Source organism: Oryctolagus cuniculus, chromosome 3 (assembly GCF_051225735.1).
Source record: "Oryctolagus cuniculus isolate XC-2025 breed Fujian yellow rabbit chromosome 3, ASM5122573v1, whole genome shotgun sequence".
In the NCBI taxonomy this organism is placed as follows: domain Eukaryota; kingdom Metazoa; phylum Chordata; class Mammalia; order Lagomorpha; family Leporidae; genus Oryctolagus; species Oryctolagus cuniculus.
The window spans coordinates 20,438,204-20,455,991 of NC_142869.1; the positions used below are offsets into that span (position 1 = coordinate 20,438,204).

A 17,788-nucleotide genomic window follows, 5' to 3' on the forward strand; every position below is an offset into this window, starting at 1 on the left:
TTTTAAAAAAAAAAAAAAAACAACTATTTATTTATTTACTTATTTGAAACACAGAGTAGCAGAGTAGAGAGAAAGATAGAGATCTTCTATGTGCAGTTCAGCATCCAAATGACTGCAACAGTCAGGGCTGCCTGAAGCCAGGAGCCGGGAACTCCATGTGGGTCTCCTACTTGGATGGCAGGGACCTAAGGACTGGGCCATCTTTCAGTGCCTTCCCAGGTGCTTCAGCACATAGCTGGGTTGGAAGTGGAGCAACCTGGACTCAAACTGGTGCTCTGATGTGAAATGCCAGGATTGCAGGTGGGGGCTTAACATGCTGCACCACAACATGGGTCCCGCCTATTGTGGTTCTAATTTCTCTAATAACTAGATAGGTTCTGTACATTTCCATATAATTATTGGTCATTTAGATATAACTAATCCTTTTGCCAATTTTCTATTGAGTTGTCTTTCTACTCAGTTTAAGGAGTTTTTCAATGTTTTAGAAATTAATCCTTTGTTACATGGATTGCAAATATTTTCTCCTACTTTGTAGCTTGTTTTGTTGCTAATTGATTCTCTCAATGAACAGAAATTCCTAATTTTAATGTCCAATTTGTTGAGCTTTTCCTTTATGGTTTGTGTCTGTTTATTTACCTTACCAAGGGCATGAAGATCAGGCCTTATCATGTGTGTGAGTGTGTGTGAGATGAGTGAATGTGTACGTGTGAGTGTGTGAGAGAGTAGTGTGTGTATGGGGATGTGTATGTGAGCTGTGTATATATGTGTATATGTGTGTGACTGAATGTATATGTATGTGTGTACGTGTGTGAGTGTTGTGTGGTGTGTGTGTGTGAGTGCTGTGTCTGAGGAGATGGTGTGTCACCCTACAGAGTAAGGTTTCTCGGGGCAGAAAGGACACTGCCACCCTCCAGAGCAGAGAGCAGAGAGCAGGCAGCAGGCGCAGTGGGGGCAGGGAGCCCCCAGAAGGCAGCCTCCTGGGCTGTGTTCTCAGCTGTTAAGCATGTAATCCTGAGTGAAAGAGTATCCCTTTGGTGGCAGAGGGCCTAGAGAACGCTACTGGATCCTCTAAATCACCTCTGCGCCCACAGACCCAGCTGACCGTCCTCTCTTCTCCACTCAGACAGAAGGAAGAGAAACGAAATCTGCCCTGTGTGCAGAGCTGGTGGCACCGAGCGCGGATCGAGGACTTTCAGGGCCGGCTGACCTGCCTGAGAGCCCTGGTTTTCTTTTGACCTGGTGCTCCTTTCTTTCTGATTCCTACCACATTGTTTCATTTCCATTTTGGAAGAGGATGTTGGGCTGGCTGGATTTGAGAGCGGTACTAAACTCAGGTTCAGACTGTTAGCCCCCTGCCAGGCTGCTTGGAGCCCCCTGCCCGAGCCAGGGCGGACAGGAGCTGCTTGTTCTTGGAGAAGTGGGAGCAGAGAAAAGAAGGAGTGAGAGTTGCTGTTGCACTTTCTGAGGGGCTCTGAGGACTCGTCCCCCCCAGGAAACCACTTTCGTCCCCGGAGCCTGTTTGCCGCTCGTTAGTTGCTCTCCAGACTAGAAAGCCATGGTTTGTGCTGAGGCTGGGTGGGGCTCCGGGGACAGTTTAGGCTCTGACCCTCCGAGGGGAGGGGGTGGTTATGGAGGGAGCAGAGGGTCACAGCTCAGTCTGTACCATTTGCCTGTCACCTTGAGAAGTTCCACCTTGTCTAGCAAAACCTCCTTTCAGAGGCAGCCACCACAAAGGGCTCTTATGAGAGCGGCTGCCCCTGCCCCACCCCCACTTCCACTCCTTTCCCATTATTTTTCTTTTGGGGCAGCGCTGAGGGGCCTTCCTGCTATGACTCTGAGGGGCTGTACTTACATTAAAGGGAGATTCAGGATCTAGAGCCCCCCAAACCAGAGACTCATTTTTCTGATTTTCTAGTACCCTTGGAGGATACACGAGAGGTTAAGTAAGGTTTCCTTCTCTAGAGGGCTGTCTGTCTTTTCCTCTGTCAGCTGCTGGGGCTATCTGGAGATTGGAGGAAGGGACAGAGTCAGCTTCTAGTCCCACTAGATCTCAGAACAGGGTCCAGCCTCCTTACAGAGCAGGAGCGGGAGGGAGAAGTGGAATCCCATCGGGTGATTCTAAGAGGCATTACAGTGTAGTAGTTCAAGGATAGGTTCTAGAGTTCAGGTTCCTGGGTCATAATCTTTTTCTTTTAAAGATTTATTTAACTGAAAGGCAGTTAGAGAGAGCGAGAGAGAGAGAGATTGATCTTCCATCTACTGGTTCACTCCTTGAATGGATACAGTGACTGGGGCTGGGCCAAGCTGAAGCCAATAGCCGGAACTCCATCCAGGTCTCCTAAGTGGGTGGCTAGGGTCCAGACACTTAGGCCATCTTCTGCTGCTTTCCCAGGCGCATTGGGTCCCGCACCCACACAGGAGACCTGTAAGAAGCTCCAGGCTCCTGGCTGTTGCTGCCATTTGGGGAGTGAAGTAGCAGATGGAAGATCTCTCTCTCTCTCTCTCTCTCTATCTCTATCTCCATCTCTTTTTTTTTTTTTTTTTTTTTTTTTGACAGGCAGAGTGGACAGTGAGAGAGAGAGACAGAGAGAAAGGTCTTCCTTTTGCCGTTGGTTCACCCTCCAATGGCCGCCTTGGCCGGCGCGCTGCGGCTGGCGCACCGCGCTGATCCGATGGCAGGAGCCAGGAGCCGGGTGCTTTTCCTGGTCTCCCATGGGGTGCAGGGCCCAAGCACCTGGGCCATCCTCCAACTGCACTCCCTGGCCACAGCAGAGAGCTGGCCTGGAAGAGGGGCAACCGGGACAGAATCCGGCGCCCCAACCAGGACTAGAACCCGGTGTGCTGGCGCCGCTAGGCGGAGGATTAGCCTAGTGAGCTGCGGCGCCGGCTATCTCCATCTCTATCTCTATCTCTAACTCTGCCTTTTGAATAAATAAAAAAATAAATATTAAAAAAAAACTCAAGAAGGTTGGGTGGGGGAGTAAGCTGGACTGTGATTTCATCAACCTCAAGTTCAGGCCTTTCTGTGATCTTTCTCCTTTCAGCCCAGCACTGAGTGGATGCTCAGCAGCCAGAAGCTAAACGCAGGGCACAGTGAAGCCAGCCGTGCAGGGCAGAAAGGGCAGGGCAGGCCTTGCTGGAGGCACAGACCCAAACACAGCTAAGTCAGACCAAACACAGGAGCCGTGTCGGCTGTCTCGCTGATTTCCCCACCAGTTCTTCAAGGGCAGCAGGCCTTGTGTACCTAAAAGTCCTGTGTTCTCTCCCACCAAGGCTCCTGCCCAGTCACCAAGGCTCCTGCCCAGTGACTGATAGACGGCTGTTCTGGGAGGGACAAAACAGGAAGCTCAGGGTCGGATCTTGCCTGACGCTGAGAAGCGGCTCACCCAGGGAGCTGCTGTGGGGAATCTGAAGTGAGGGGAGGAGGCAGGGTGGGATGGCTGTCCTTTCCAAACCTGGACGTCACCACCACCTCTCTTCATTCTATACTAGGGCCGTTTTTTCCTCTCAGACTTTGAGGAAACTGTGAGATTAATCCCATCAAAAATCATTTGTTAACTGTTTGGATGACGTGTCTGCAGGTCATGTTTTTTTAATTTTCCAAATAGCCCTTACTGAGAGTATATGGCTTAAAAATAGAAATGGCCTAGCCGAAGCTTTTGCACAAGGCATGCTTGGAAGCAGGAAGTGGCGGTGAGAAACAGTTCCTGGTTGAAGCACTGTTGGGTCATTTGTGCTGTCCAGAGAGCGATTTTGATGGCACGCTGTGGGGATGGCTTCTGGACAGAATCGCAGCTGTTCTCTCCAGTGTCGTACCTGCCCCCCAGAAGAAAGCAGGAAGCCCAAAGGTCAGGGCGAGTAAAGGACACAGCAACCCAGGCTGTGCCGGGGAGGCAAGGAGACGTGAGGCCTCCTCAGCAGACACCTTGCCACATGTGATCCCCTGCGGCCTTCGTCTGCCTCTTCAACGTAGGGACTGGACTCTGCCTTCTGAGAGCAGACAGAGGCCGAGAGAGATCAGTAGCGTCCTTGGTCACTGGCAAGCCAGGCTTCAAGCAGGACCTCTGAAGCAAAAGCCAGGCTACCCTGGTCTGCACAAGAGAGGGAGCAGCAGGCTAGTGTGTGCTGGTGGGCCGTGAGCGCCCCGCAGGTTACCAGCTGCGGCTCCGTGCCTCTCTCCCTGACCTGGACCTGAACTAGTCCCTGAATTGTTGGAGGATCCTATGCTTTGGGATGCCAGGGGTGGGGTGGGGTGGGTGGGTGTTAATAATTGGATCAGACTCAGGTCCTGTAGTACTGTATCATTAGGGCATTTCTTTCATCTGCTCGACACTGGAGTGGGGCCAGGAGAGCTGTCTCCCTCCGTGTGCCTCACAGAGGGAAGGAGCTCACAGTGCTCGGGTGCCTCCTCTATTCATTTAATCATCTCACGGGCTCCATGATACACACGTTACTTCCAGTCCCCTCTGCCCACCCCTCTCTCTCTAAAAAATAAGACAGTGATAAAATGCAGTAACTTGCTCAGAGTGTCACAGCTGGCAAGTCAAAGACCTTAGGTACAAATCCAAGTCCTTGAGACTCTGAAGCCAGAACTTAAAGTTTGTTTCTGCTTCTCTCCCCCCTCCTCCTCTCCCTCCCTCCCTCCCTCCCTCTCACCCTCCCCCTCTCTTCCTCTCCCTCTCCCCCTCTCTCTCTCCCTCTCTCCCTCTCTCGCGTTCTCTCCCCCCTTCCTCTCTCTCTCACTCTCTTCCTTTCTCCCTCTCTCCCTCTATTTCTCCCTCTCTCCCTCTATTTCTCCCTCTCTCCCTCTATTTCTCGCTCTCCCCCCTTCCTCTCTCCCTCTCTCCCTGTCTCTCTTTTCCCTAGGAATTTTTTTCTTAATTCTTAATAGTTTTCCTTCTTCTTTCAGGGAAAAGCCATTTGAGTCTCTTTTTTTAAACTTCAACACATTCCTTGGGCATTGGCTTGCCTTTCCTTCGGATTCTCACCCTTTCAGGGTCTGTGTTGGGCACCCAGGGGCCATGTCAGCTCATCTTTGGTTTAGGAATTTCCTTTTAGGTTTTTGAATCTACGGTATGCCCTGGAGTGGGGTTGTCCTCACCTCCTCTCACACCTAGTCCATCAGCCTGAAGGTATGTTGGTTGTAGCTTCAAGTGTATCCGAATGTCATTACTTCTCACCACCTCCACTGCCACCGTCCTGGTTATTACAACAGCCTCCTAACAGGGCTGTCTGCTTCTTTTCTTGCCCTTTTCAATCCAAGTGATCTTTTAAAAAATGTAAATAGCAGGGCCTGAGCTGTGGCATAGTAAGTTAAGCCTCCGCCTCTGGCACCAGCGTCCCATGTGGGTGCTGTTTCGACTCCCAGCTGCTCCATTTCCAATCCAGCTCTCTGCTAATGTGCCTGCGAAAGCAGTGGAAGATGGCCCAGGTGCTTGGGCCCCTGCACCCATGTGGGAGACCCGGAAGAGGCTCTTGACTCCTGGCTTTGGATCCACCCAGCTCCAGCCGTTGTGCCCATTTGGGGAATCAACTGGCAGATAGAAGATCTCTTTCTCTGTCTCTCCCTCTCTGTAACTCTGTTTCTCAAATAAATAAATAAAATCTTTTTAAAAATGTAAATAGCATCATTTCATTCTTCTGCCCCTAAGCTCTAGTGGCCTCCTATCCTACAGAATGAAAGCTAATTTGCCACATTATCTCATGATTTCAGGTAAACCAGACACATCCCTATATCTGCCCATGCTGTTTCTCTGATAGAAGGCAGCTAGTGGCTTTAGCATGCAAGTTGAGACACTGCTCAGAGAGAAGGGGTGCTCTATTCGTAGTGAAATTGGGGTAGTAAGTGTGAGTGAGGACTGGCCCAGGCTGACTGGGGACCTAGTCCTTTGATCCAGACGGCCTCGGGAGTCATTCTCTCTCCTCCATGTAGGTCTTTTTGAAAGGTCACCCTCTCAGTGATGCCTTCCATGGCCTCTGTTGGAAGCTGCAGCCTGTTTCTACCCTCATTCCACGGTGCCTCTGTGGATCTCTTTTTCTCTGCGGTGCTGTCACCAACTGATGGGGTATATGTTTTAACTAGCTGTGTGTTTGTGTTGAGCTGCCTAGAACATAAACTTCAAGATGTTTTCACCTCTTTCATTGCCCCACACCATATCCTCAGCATTTGAGCTATCCCAAACACCACAGTAGTTGGTCAGTAATTTTTGTTAAATATGAATGGATTGGCAGAGGGAGTGTTGCATTTTTTTATTTTTTCTACTTTTTTAAAAAAGTGTTTATTTATTTTTGCATTATTTGAAAAGGAGAGAGACACAGAGAGATCTTCCATCTACTGTTCACTCTCCAAATGGGTAGAACAGCCAGAGCTGGGCCAGGCCAAAGCCAAGGAGCCTGGAGCTCAATCCAGGTCTCCTACATAAGTATGAGAAATCCAAGTACTTGACCCATCAGCACTGCCTCCCAGGGTGTGCATTGGCAGGAAGCTGGTTCAGAAGTAACTGGGACTTGAACCAGGTACTCTGGTATAGGATGCAGGCATCCCAAGTGGCATCTTAACCATTGCACCAAACGCCTGCCCCAGAGTGTGTTTCTTAAAGAGTCTTTCTCATCAGAGTCCTCTTCCTACATCATTTTTCTCATTCCTTTCTATTTATTTTGGCAAACTCTGGCAGTTGAGCTCTTAGAAGAGTTTCTTTACATGCCCTTATCCCTGAGAGAAGCTGATGATGGACACTGACTCCCTCCACTGAGACTTGTTCTCCTGGAGAAGGGCAGTTACGTCTAGACAAGCAGAGCTCACTGGATTGCAAGAGGCAGGAGAGGATTCCTTACCCTCAGAGAAGTCACGTGTGAGGGGCCCTACCCTGGTGGTTACATACAGTGAGAGTCAGTGCCAGGAGCTTGGGCTACACCAGCTACTGTGGCTAGTGCCGGAACCAGTGACTTGCTCCAAGACAGATGCAGAGAGCTTCAGTTAGCTCATTTTCTCTTTCTCCCTTCTCGCTTACACCTGCACTCGTATTTACAAGGTAAGCAGTGTGTTAGGGGTTGAGTCTCTCCTTACTCAGCACTCTAAAGGTTCATTTTCTAAAACAGTCTCCCAGCGAAGCAGGGAGAGAGACACTTCTCACTGAAAGTGGCAGTTGGGGTCCCTCCGGCAAATCCACAGGGAATCTTAGAATTTCTGCACTCCTTGGAGAGAGTTTGAGATTTGATGAAGATGAGAGTTACCACGAAAAAGGGGAGTTTGGGCCCCAGGAACCAAGATGGGCTACAGAAGGGGCAAGAAGAGAAATAAAATACCTTGTAGGATTTTGGTAATATTGGATGTCCTAACGTTTCTGACGCAGCTGTAGAGCAAGAGGCAAAAGTCCCCTTGAATTGGCAACCAGAGAGTCGCAAAGTCACAGCACTGGAAGTAAGTAGTGCAGAGGTACTGAAAGAGTTGAAGTTACTGTAACAGAGAGCCTAGAGAGGGAAATCTAGTGTGGAGCTTGTGATTCCTCACTTTCGGAGCCAAGGAGAAGTCACTTTGTGAAACCAAAGGAGATTCCCATGGGCATTACCCTTAATTCAGAAAACCAAGTGCTTTGCAATCTCCTGTGTGAACTCAGCCCTGTGGTATCACCGCCTGGGAGTTCTGTCCCTAGAGCCCGTCTTTCACATCTTTATGCTTTATGTACTAACAGCACATTCAAAGGCTTACCTTGATGTCACCGTCTCCTGAACTTTTCACAGGACTCTCAGTCAGAACTCATCCCTTTCTTCTCTGGGTTCCTGCTCCCTCGTTCATAACTCTGTTGCAGCTAAACTCTTGAAAAGCAAAACAAAACAACATCCGTGTGCCCATCCCCCCCATGTAAATATGCAGAGACTCCGACTGACTTCTCTTTGTATTAGCTCAGCCCTGTTATGATTAGGGAAGGATTGATGCATCCATTTCCCCTGCCCCCAGCCCTGGAGTGCCTGACACACATGAGAATTCCAACAACAATTTGCTGGCTAGAATTGATTCTGGGTTAATCAGATGAGCACATTATACAGTAGGCTGACCTGCCTCTTCTTCCCCTCCCATTCTGGGCAATGACCCGCTTTGTGGCTGGTACACGGTGATCCTGGCTCAGTTGTGCTTAGAGCAGGGGGCACTATTTGCTTTGCTTAGTCCTGATCCAACATTTTCCCTTTGATCTCTGCCGCCCGCCCCAGGTGGCCCCTACCATTGTCCTGCCCAGGGAGCCAATGTTTCTCCTTCCCAAACTCAGGCTCCTCCACCTCTCCCCACAGCGTATTCTGAGAATGACGCCCAAGGAATCAGTGGTGATGGGGAATGGCTGGACTAGGACTGAGAGTATGGCCTCTCAGTCCTTAAGGATTCCAGTTTGGACCAGCTGCCTCCTTTCTATCTGCTCACTCCTTTCATGTCATCTCGGAGAGCTTGTTCTTCAGTTGGATGGCAGATGATCTGAGATGTGAAGGGTTGTGGGTTGTGATCATGGGAGAGCCTAGATTGCACTTTTAAGTAAAAATCCACTGTTCAGAGAAGAGAGAAGGGTCGTGACTATGTGTGTGGGCCCTGAAGCCAGACTGCTTGGCCTCTTTTTTTTTTTTTTTTTTTAAGATTTATTTAGTTGAAAGGCGGAGTGAGAGTGAGAGAGTGAAAGGGGAGAGAGAGAGAGAGAGAGAGAGAGAGAGAGAGTGTCTATCTACTGGTTGACTCCCGCAAAGCCCACAACAGCCAGGGCTGGGCCAGGTGCAAGCCAGGAGCCAGGAACTTCAGCCTGGTCTCCCCATGGGTGTCAGGGGCTTAAGTACTTGGACCCAGATTGCATGGATTCTAATCCTGCTTTACCACTTATTAGCTGAGATTAATGACCTCAGCCAAATAGGGGTATTTTCATGCCTGTCATTCTCATTGATTCGCAGATAGCTATTGGGTTCCTCTCATAGACTAGGGTAGTTTTCAAATATCATGGAAATAGTAGTGAATAAGACAAGAATAGGTTAATACACTTAAAGTACTTAAAGCAGTACCTAGCATGTAATAAGTACCAAGCAAATAAAGCAATATTCTATTCCTGAGCATACATCCATATTCGTTTTTTGACAACATACACTCAGGTGGGATCACCTCTGGCAGCAACTGCAGAATCAGATCTGAGAAAGACGGGATAGAAGAAGGGCTACTATTAGGTTCTAGGTCTGTCCTTAGGTCCAGGGCAGCACCAGTTTCAATGGCCTTTCATTTCTGGCACTTCGTTTTGAGGTTAAATACATGAGCTGGGTAAAGATCACTCTGGAAAATTTATGAGCCTGTTTAGTTCCATAGAGAGGGAAGGAGGAAATGACCCTGGACCGCCTTGATTCTGCCCAACCCTATTTGTACCAACAGCACAAATTTGTGCCTACCCAGCTGGATATGAAGGCTACGTTTCTTGAGCACTATGAAGAGAGACCCTAGAAACATGAGCTGTAGGGAGGGAGAACAGTTTGTTTGCCCCCCACTGGTAGGGCTCTCTGGCTACAGAGTAGAGGACCTTCTTCTGGGGGAAGAGGTGGCCTGGGAGTTAGAGAACTGAACCTAGAACAGAGACTGAGGGAGGGAAGAGATGGTGTGACCTGAGAGTTCACCTACTCTGTTTCAGGTCATTCCTTAGGGAATGCTGCCAAAGGGCTGTGATACTTCTAGCGTGATTACTGGCAGGAGGTAAAGTTTGAACTCAAGGCTTGTGAGTCATTGCCTGTGGTTTGCAGTGAAAGTCCAAGCCTGATACTGTCTCTATGAGGGGAGGGTTGGGGTGGAAGTGTAACATACATTTCCTGGCAGTCAGTAAGTTCTCCAGCTACGCTACACTCAGGGAAAGAGAACTCTGTCCTCCCGACTAGGGCTCAGCACCTACCTTACTGCTTCTCCCGCTTTCTCTCTCTACTCTTCTCCCTCAGGGGGTTCCCAGGAATGAATGCCCTGTTGCACAGGGAGGTGCCCTTGACATGAGCTATAGGCCAGGGATTCTTGGGTTGGGTCCCATGTGAGTTGCTGGCATGGCTGCTCCTGGGGACCTGCTAAGTTGGCAGGGAACCATGAGAGTTGGCCCGCACAGGGGCAGGCAAAGTCATTCTGGGCCCTTTCCAAGATTCTCAAGTGCAGCCAGGTTTGAGACTGCTGGATACCATACCCTCTCATTTCTGTTGCACTTTGCTCAGTCGTCAACCATTACTCAGCTCTGTTCAGCCAAGTATCTAAAACTAGGCAAAGCTTTTTGTGTGCCTATAGAGCCACAGCTCATTCCATAGTGAGCAAAACCTAAGTATGATGCAGTTGTAGCAGGGATTGTCAACTTCTGCTATCACCTCCCTAAGGAAAGACATTTTTTCCCTAATCACTCCCTCTCAGGAAACTTGAATGCCACAGATACACACCAAAAATCTATTTATGTATTGTTTGTATATCTAGGCTTCGAAAGAGTGAGTGTTTTCATCCCTCGAGAATCAGCTCACCCCCATTGTACGTGTGTGAATCGCTGAAAAGCACCATGGGACGGCAGCGGGGAGTGGGGAATGGCGGGTCAGCCTCAGAAGCTTTGTCAGCCTCACTCCCTCTGCCTCTCCTGACTGTCAGCACAGCACTGTGACTTCCCTTCTGGTCTCTCCACCTGTCATCCCCACTTTGTTCTTTCCCCTATCTTAGATGTCGTCTCTTTCCTCTCTAGTATAGAAATTTAGGAGTAAATTTCATTACAGTAGTAATCTGTACTGCTCAAGGGAAGATGATGTTGTACAATAACCCCCCCAAGAGATCATTCCTTTGGGAGAAAGAGCCGAGGAATGATGGAGTATTCATAGGAAAGCATACGGGACTCAAGGACTGGGGGAAATAATGTATTCTGGGGTTGTCTTTCAGAGAAGAGCCCCCAGAAAATCTTTATATTGGTCCCAAGAGGCTTGGCTATGGATCCTCTATCTTGGATATTACTCATTTATATAAACTCATTGGGAAACCGTGACAGTTTTGCCAGTAGGCTATCAGATCCCTGTCCTGATCAGACAGTGGGCAAAGCAGTGTCTCCTTTGCTCTGTAGAAGCTGCCAGAGGCTTGCAGTATCAGCGATGGAAGACCCTTTGTCCTGAATCTGCAGAGTCTGTATATGGCAGTCACCAAGCAAGAGGTCCAGGTGGGACAGAAGCATCAAGGCACTGGTAAGTAGCTCCTGAGGTCCCTGGTACGTTTACATGAATAGAAACTAAGTGAAATTTTAAATTCACTTCTCTTTTGTACTAGCTATATTGCAAGTATGTGGATTTTAGCCTGGTAGCTACCAAGTTTGACAGTGCAAATATGGGCCTTTTCCATCATTGCTGGGAGTTCTATTAGAAGGCACTGCTCTGGGTGCTTAGCAACTGTAGCAAGAGGGGCAGGTGGTGTGGTTTAGCGGGGTCAAGCCACCATGTGGGTTGTCTACATCCCTCATTGGAGTGTCTGGTGTGAGTCCTGGCTACTCCACTTCTGATCCAACCTCCTGCTGATGCCACACCCTGGAGGTAGCAGATGATGGCTCACATGCTTGGGTCCCTGCCACCTACGTGGGAGACCCAGATGGAGCTCCTGACTTACACCTGGCTGGTCCCTGGCTATTGTGGGTATTTGGGGAGCGAACAGTGGAGGGAAGATCAAGCATGCATTTATTCTCTCTCTCTCTCTCTCTCTCTCTCTCTCTCTCTCTTGCTCTGGCTTTCAAATAACTAAATAAGGTCATGAAGAAAGGTTAGCAAGAGAACCAGGAGAAAGCTTACTATCCCAGGAGAAAGTTTCCTGTCTCTCCTCGTGACATGTCAGGGAAGGTACAGAAGAACAGTTGGTTATTTTTAGTTGAGGAAACTCTTATTCTACCTGCTGAAAGTGGGCCTAGGAAATCCTCATGGTACAAACAGGGCTTTCCAAAAGCCGGCTGAAAATTGGATTTGTGGCTCCTTCTGCTATTTATGTATTTGTACCAAAGCCTGGCCTTTATCAGGTGCTTGAGAAATGCTAATGTCTACCTGGTAGGAAGAAGGCATTTACCAACATCTTCTCTTGACCTTTCTGAATTTAGGAGATCCTCAGACCTCAAGCAGCGCCTCCCCACAAAGAACTGATAGCCAACTTGTGGTTCAGCCAGAACAGCCGGCCTTCTCAGCACTGGCCCCCTCAGGGCCAGAGAAAGAGCCCGTGGTAAGTCCTGAGCAGCTTCCTGGGTGGCATTCTGGGCACTGGAGGAGTTGGCACCCATAGCCCCAAGCTAGCAGCCCTTGCAATTGCCACTCATTGACAGGGCCTCGACAGCTTTGAGGGATATTTACAACCAGGCTTCTGGAGTGTGTCTGTGCACAGGGAGAGTCCTCTCTGCTGTCTACTTTCTGCAGCCCTTGTCCTGAATGATGGCCCTTGACACCTTTGTCACCTTTTCCCACTTCCAGGGACAGTGTTTGGGGTTGTTCCTTGGAGGAGGAGGGATGTACACATCTCCACTCAGGGTCTTATGCTCACTGCTGACATAGGCTTCAAAACACCCATGTCAGACAAGCACAGAGGCCTCATCCTCTTGGCAGGAGCCCCAAGAGGAAGGTTCCTTTCCTAGTTCAAGCGGAACTGTTTCAAAAGCCCTATTGGGGCGGACATTTGGCACAGCAGTTATGACTCTGCTTGGGATGCCTGTTCAAGTCCCAGCTCCTCTGCCTCAGATCCAGCTTCCTGCTAATGTGCACCCTGGGAGGCAGCAGATGATGATGGCTCAAGTAACACTCATGTGGGAGACCCAGATGGAGTTCCTGGTTCCTGGTTTTGGCTTGGCTTAGCCCAGGCTGTTGTGGGCATTTGGGGGAGTGAACTGGTAGAAGATCCTTTTCTATCTGTCTCTCTTTCAGATAAAGTGAAAATAATAAATTTTGTAGAACATGCTATTACTTTGAGTTCCTTTCTTCCTAGGGTATTTCAGCCTCCCTGCAGAGACCTCAGCTGTCGAAGGTCAAGAGGAAGAAGCCACGGGGGCTCTTCAGTTAATGTGTTGCGGTCTCAGCTGCTGGAGATGGATTGGAGAGGAGCTGCCCATCTTCACCTTGGAGGAGCTAGCCTGGCGGCAGGGTCCCTGACACAGAGTCTCACAGTCTAGGTCAAGGGAATGGAAATGCACGTTGCCCAGCTTCCTGAATGGGGGCTGCTAACCAAGCATTGCCCTTCCCCGTTCAAGTGGGAGCCAGGCTCTAGGCATCCCATTCTTTCTTCTGCTGGATTTTCTCTCGACCTAGGACCCTGCTATGCACTTCAGGTGGAGAACAAGTCAGCAGAAAGGCACAGCCTGCTCAGGAAACCTTGTCCGCGACACACCAGGTGCTCGCCAGAGACCCACTTCTCTCGCCAGCAAGGAATAAAATGCACTCGCTCGTACCGCCCTGCCCTTGCAACTGCGTGTTTCTGGAGTGCACACCTCACAAGGCTTCACTGGGCCCCACCCCATTGCTGCCTGAGGCCCAAGCTGATGCCCTCTGTCCGGTCCTTTAGACTCTCAAGCTTCTCTGCTGTGGCCTGAGCTCTTAAGCCTCCATCTGGAAACTGATCTCAAGAACTCTGTCCATGGAGGGCACAGGACAGACAGATGGCCGCTGCTCTCCTGTGCCAAACTTGGATACTTTTCTGTCTTTGCAAGACGTAAACAACGGGTTGAACCACAGTGTGGGATTAAAATTACCAAGAGCTTCAAGTACTAGGGCCACAGGAGGTTCCAACTAGGGTGGCAGAAAAAGGAGTTTGACTTTTTCATTCTCCACTCTACTTTAACTGTGCAGCTAGTGGGACAAAGAGCAGGAAGTGACTGCAGGGTGCCCTGGGAGGACACACTCGGTCTGCAGAACTCAGAGTACCGAGCAGGAAAGAGTGGACAGATCGAGGGAGATAGGCAGAGGCCGAAACAGGTAGGAAGTCAGTTCTTCGGCACCAGGGGATTGGCCACGCCCCTAACCTTCTCTGCCAGATTTTCCTTTCTCGATAAGGCCACCCGAGGGGCCAGTGGTGGCACCGCAGGTTAAGCTGCCACCTGCACCTCTGACATCCCTATGAGTGCCTGTTTAAGTCCTGGCTGCTCCATTTCCTATCCAGCTCCTTGCTAATGCACCTGGGAAAGCAGCAAAAATAGCCCAAGTACTTGGGACCCTGCCACCCGCACGGGAGACCCAGATGGAGTTCCTGGTTCCTGGCTTCACCTGTGTTGGCCCTGGTTGTTTCAACCATTTGAGGAGTGAACCAGCAGATAAGAGATATCTTTCTGTGTCTGTCTCTGTCTCTCTCTCCCTCTTTCTGTCACTTTGCCTTTCAAATCAATCAGTAAATAAATCTTGAAAAATAAACAAAAGACTACCTGAAACTTCACACTGGAGAGGGAAGACCAACAAGCGGCTCGGATGTTTACTAGGAACTGTCAGACGCCTCCTTGTTCTGTCCTCTCCAGTGGGGACCGTGCTCCTGTGCTGACGTCAGGTCACGGGAGAGGAGTATCTGAGCAATAATAAAACAAGTGTTATAATAATGATGTAGGCTTGGTGCCCTCTGGGTAGTGCCTGGTGTTGAATCCTCACAGCACCACATGAGGAGATACTGTCCAGCCACTAGGAGACAGAGCCTGGAACTGACTCAGTGACTTATCAAAGGCCCCGCAGCTAATAAGGGACAGGATGGGAACCCTCGCCGCTGAGTTCTCATCAACAGTATTCTCTACATAACACGAGAACATCTCCCAGGAGAGATGTTCTGGCCCCCCACTTTATTTTTTTTTTTAAAGATTTTATTTATTTATTTGAGAGGTAGAGTTACAGACACAGAGAGGGAGAGACAGAGAACAATCTTTAATCCGCTGGTTCACTCCCCAAATGGCCACAATGGCCGGAGCTGGGCTGATCTGAAGCCAGGAGCCAGGAGCCTCCTCTGGGTCTCCCCATGGGTGCAGGGTCCCAAGCGCTCCACTGCCTTCCTGGGCCCTAGCGGAGAGCTGGATCGTGGTCCCCACTTCACCTATCCTTAGCCTGTGACCCCGCTCCTTCCCTGGCTGCTCTGCTCGCTGTGGGCTCCCTGAAGATGCCAGGATTTACCGCGTGTGCCTTCCCTGCCCGCAGAGGCTGAGGGCTCCTTCCCAGTGGCTGCTGTGAACTCCAGAACCCCAGGGGTGCCGCTGCTGGTGGCTGTCATCAAAGTCGGCTCAATCTGTTCCCACTGTCTTGTCGGCATCATTGTCACTGCCACATTGAGTGTCTCCAAGGCACGAGACCAAGTGGGAAACGGAAAGGCTCCCCCAGGACGCTTGGGAAAAATACAGTTTCTCACCCAGGAGGGGTCCCTCTGTGTCCTAAAAGTACAGTCTCAAGGGCCGGGACCAGAGGCCTATGAATCCCCTCCAGCTTAAGGAAAATCCTAGGAGCATAACTTCGTTCCTGTCCTTAAAATAATGTCCGACTTTTGGAAAGGTTAAGCCAGAGCGTGCCTGGTGACCTCCTCCCAGAGGGTGCTGCCTCCATGGGGGTGCTGCCAAAATGCATCCTTGGAGACGGCGGCCAGAGCCCTGACTGGGGCCTTCGTGCCCTGATCCCTCACCCCCAGAGCTGGGGTGACAGCTGAGACTCAGGGCGCCTCCAGGGCAATCCCCACGTTGACAAGTCAGCCTGGCCAGGCTCTACTCCAGCCCTGCCCCCGGGCTGGGGCCCCTCCCTGAGGCCCCCAGCCTGGCCCAGCCCCCACTCCTCGTGCACATAAAAGGGTCGAATTCTCGTGGCTGCTCCATAAATTTTATTCCGTAAATATTAGTTTTCCCTGTGTTTAATAAAGCAGTGGCCCACCTCCCCGCCTACCCGCCCGCTCCCCGGGGCCGGGGCTGGGGCCAGGGCTGGCTGGTGGGAGAAGGGACTCTTTCAATTGCTTTGGAGTATTTTTAGAAAAAAAAATAATATAAGGTGGTTTACACGAGCAAGCCAGCAAACCAGGAGCAGGACTGGAGACCTCGAGGAAGTTCCTGCAGGAACTTGACCTAAAAAGTAGAGAAATAGCGCCACCTAGGTTGCAAGGCCTTCTCCGCCCTACTGGCCGCTTCGCCCGCAGGCAGCCAGGACAGGCGCGCTCTCGACTGCAAAAGGAATTCTTATCCCTCGCGCTGCAGCGGGGAGCACCTCCCTTTCTCATGCCTCACGGGGGTCCTTCACAACAGCCCTGGGTCCTGAAGTCCCACCAGGGCCGAGCTTTTCCTGTCACCAAGCAGCCAGTTCCCGGGGTCAAGGAGTTTTCCCACAGGACAGTGAAATTATGGAGCAGGGAGGGGAGAACCTCCCTGAGGAGGGGCTCCGTCTTCCCCCAAGTCCGGGGTGCTCGCCCTGGGATTTCTAGGGTGCTGCTGTGCTCTGGACTGCGGAAGAATCTGGCGCAGCGAGAGCCCCATCCTTCTGTCCCCACAGTGAGCCCGGGTGGGGCGTCGGGGGACGGAGCTGTGGTGTCTCCTGACCTGCAACCCCGCTGCTGCTGCTGGTTTTTGTCCGGGGCACTTCTGTCTTCTTTGGCTTCCTCCCTCCTCCCCAGCCTTGGTTTCCTCTTAGCACCTGTGTTCTCTCTGTGCAAAGACAGCCTAAGGAGGAGTGGGGACCCAAGAAGGCTGTGCCTCTCTTGCTGCTCCTGGATCCGGGCACATTCCTGACACTGTCACCAGGGGTGTTCTCTCTCTCTCACTCTTTCTTTCAAATTTATTTATTTATTTGAAAGGCAGTGTTACAGACAGGCAGAGGCAGAGAGAAAGGTCTTCCATCCACTGGTTCACTCCCCAAATGGCTGCAATGGCTGGAGCTGGGTTGATCCGAAGCCAGGAGCCAGGAGCTTCTTCCTGGTCTCACCTACGGGTGCAGGGGCCCAAGGACTTGGACCATCTTCCACTGCTTTCCCAGGCCATAGCAGAGAGCTGGATCGGAAGTGGAGCAGCTGGGACTTGAACCACAGGTGGCAGCTTTACCCTCTATACCACAGCGCTGGCAGGGACATTTTCTTCTCATTACTCTGTCCCTCATTTTCTGCTGCTTACAAAAGTAGGAAGATTGTGGCAAGGAGTACAGCACAACACTACCTGCTGTGCTCAGCCCTCCCTGCGCCAGGAGTGTAATCTGTGTTAATAGACACAAGTCCTGGGCACTTTGTTTTTGTCTGACCATGGCTTTGATTATATTGTTGGAGGTCAGGGTCAGTTTTTAGCCCTAACTTGAAAGATTTCACCGTGGTGGTATTACGCTACTAAAGAAGAGTTGGCTTGGGGCCTCCGCCTACAGTGCCGGCATCCTATATGGGTGCTGGTTCATGTCCCAGATGCTCCACTTCCAATCCAGCTTTCTGCTATGGCCTAGGAAAGCAGTGGAAGATGGCCCAAATTGGGGCCGGTGCCGTGGTTCACTTGGTTAATCCTCTGCCTGCAGCACCAGCATCCCATATGGGCACTGGGTTCTAGTCCCGGTTGCTCCTCTTCCAGTCCAACTCTTGCTATGGCCCGGGAGGGCAGTGGAGGATGGCCCAAGTGCTTGGGCGCCTGCACCCGCGTGGGAGACCAGGAAGAAGCACCTGGCTCCTGGCTTTGGATCAGCATAGCTCTGGCCGTAGCGGCCATTTTGGGGGTGAACCAACAGAAGGAAGACCTTTCTCTCTGTCTCTCTCACTGTCTAACTCTATCAAATAAATAAATTTTAAAAATTGTGTATATGAAATACATGAAATCTGTTCTGTTTATATAAATAAAAAAAATTT

The 17,788-nt window shown here is 50.5% G+C and overlaps 1 protein-coding gene across 8 annotated transcripts in view; it reads left to right on the forward strand.

The window, feature by feature from the left end:
- Positions 1–17,788, forward strand: part of NHEJ1 (non-homologous end joining factor 1) — a 107,538-nt gene extending 89,750 nt beyond the window's left edge. For all 8 annotated transcript variants that reach the window (XR_016231869.1, XR_016231868.1, XR_016231870.1 and 5 more), the window contains 3 exons: positions 11,079–11,196; positions 12,090–12,208; positions 12,962–17,788. Coding sequence is in view for 5 of the 8 variants with exons in the window: in XM_008259186.5 (XP_008257408.3) it covers positions 11,079–11,196; positions 12,090–12,208; positions 12,962–13,036 (312 nt within the window). In the remaining 3 variants the exon portion in view is untranslated. The remainder of the gene's footprint in view (positions 1–11,078; positions 11,197–12,089; positions 12,209–12,961) is intronic.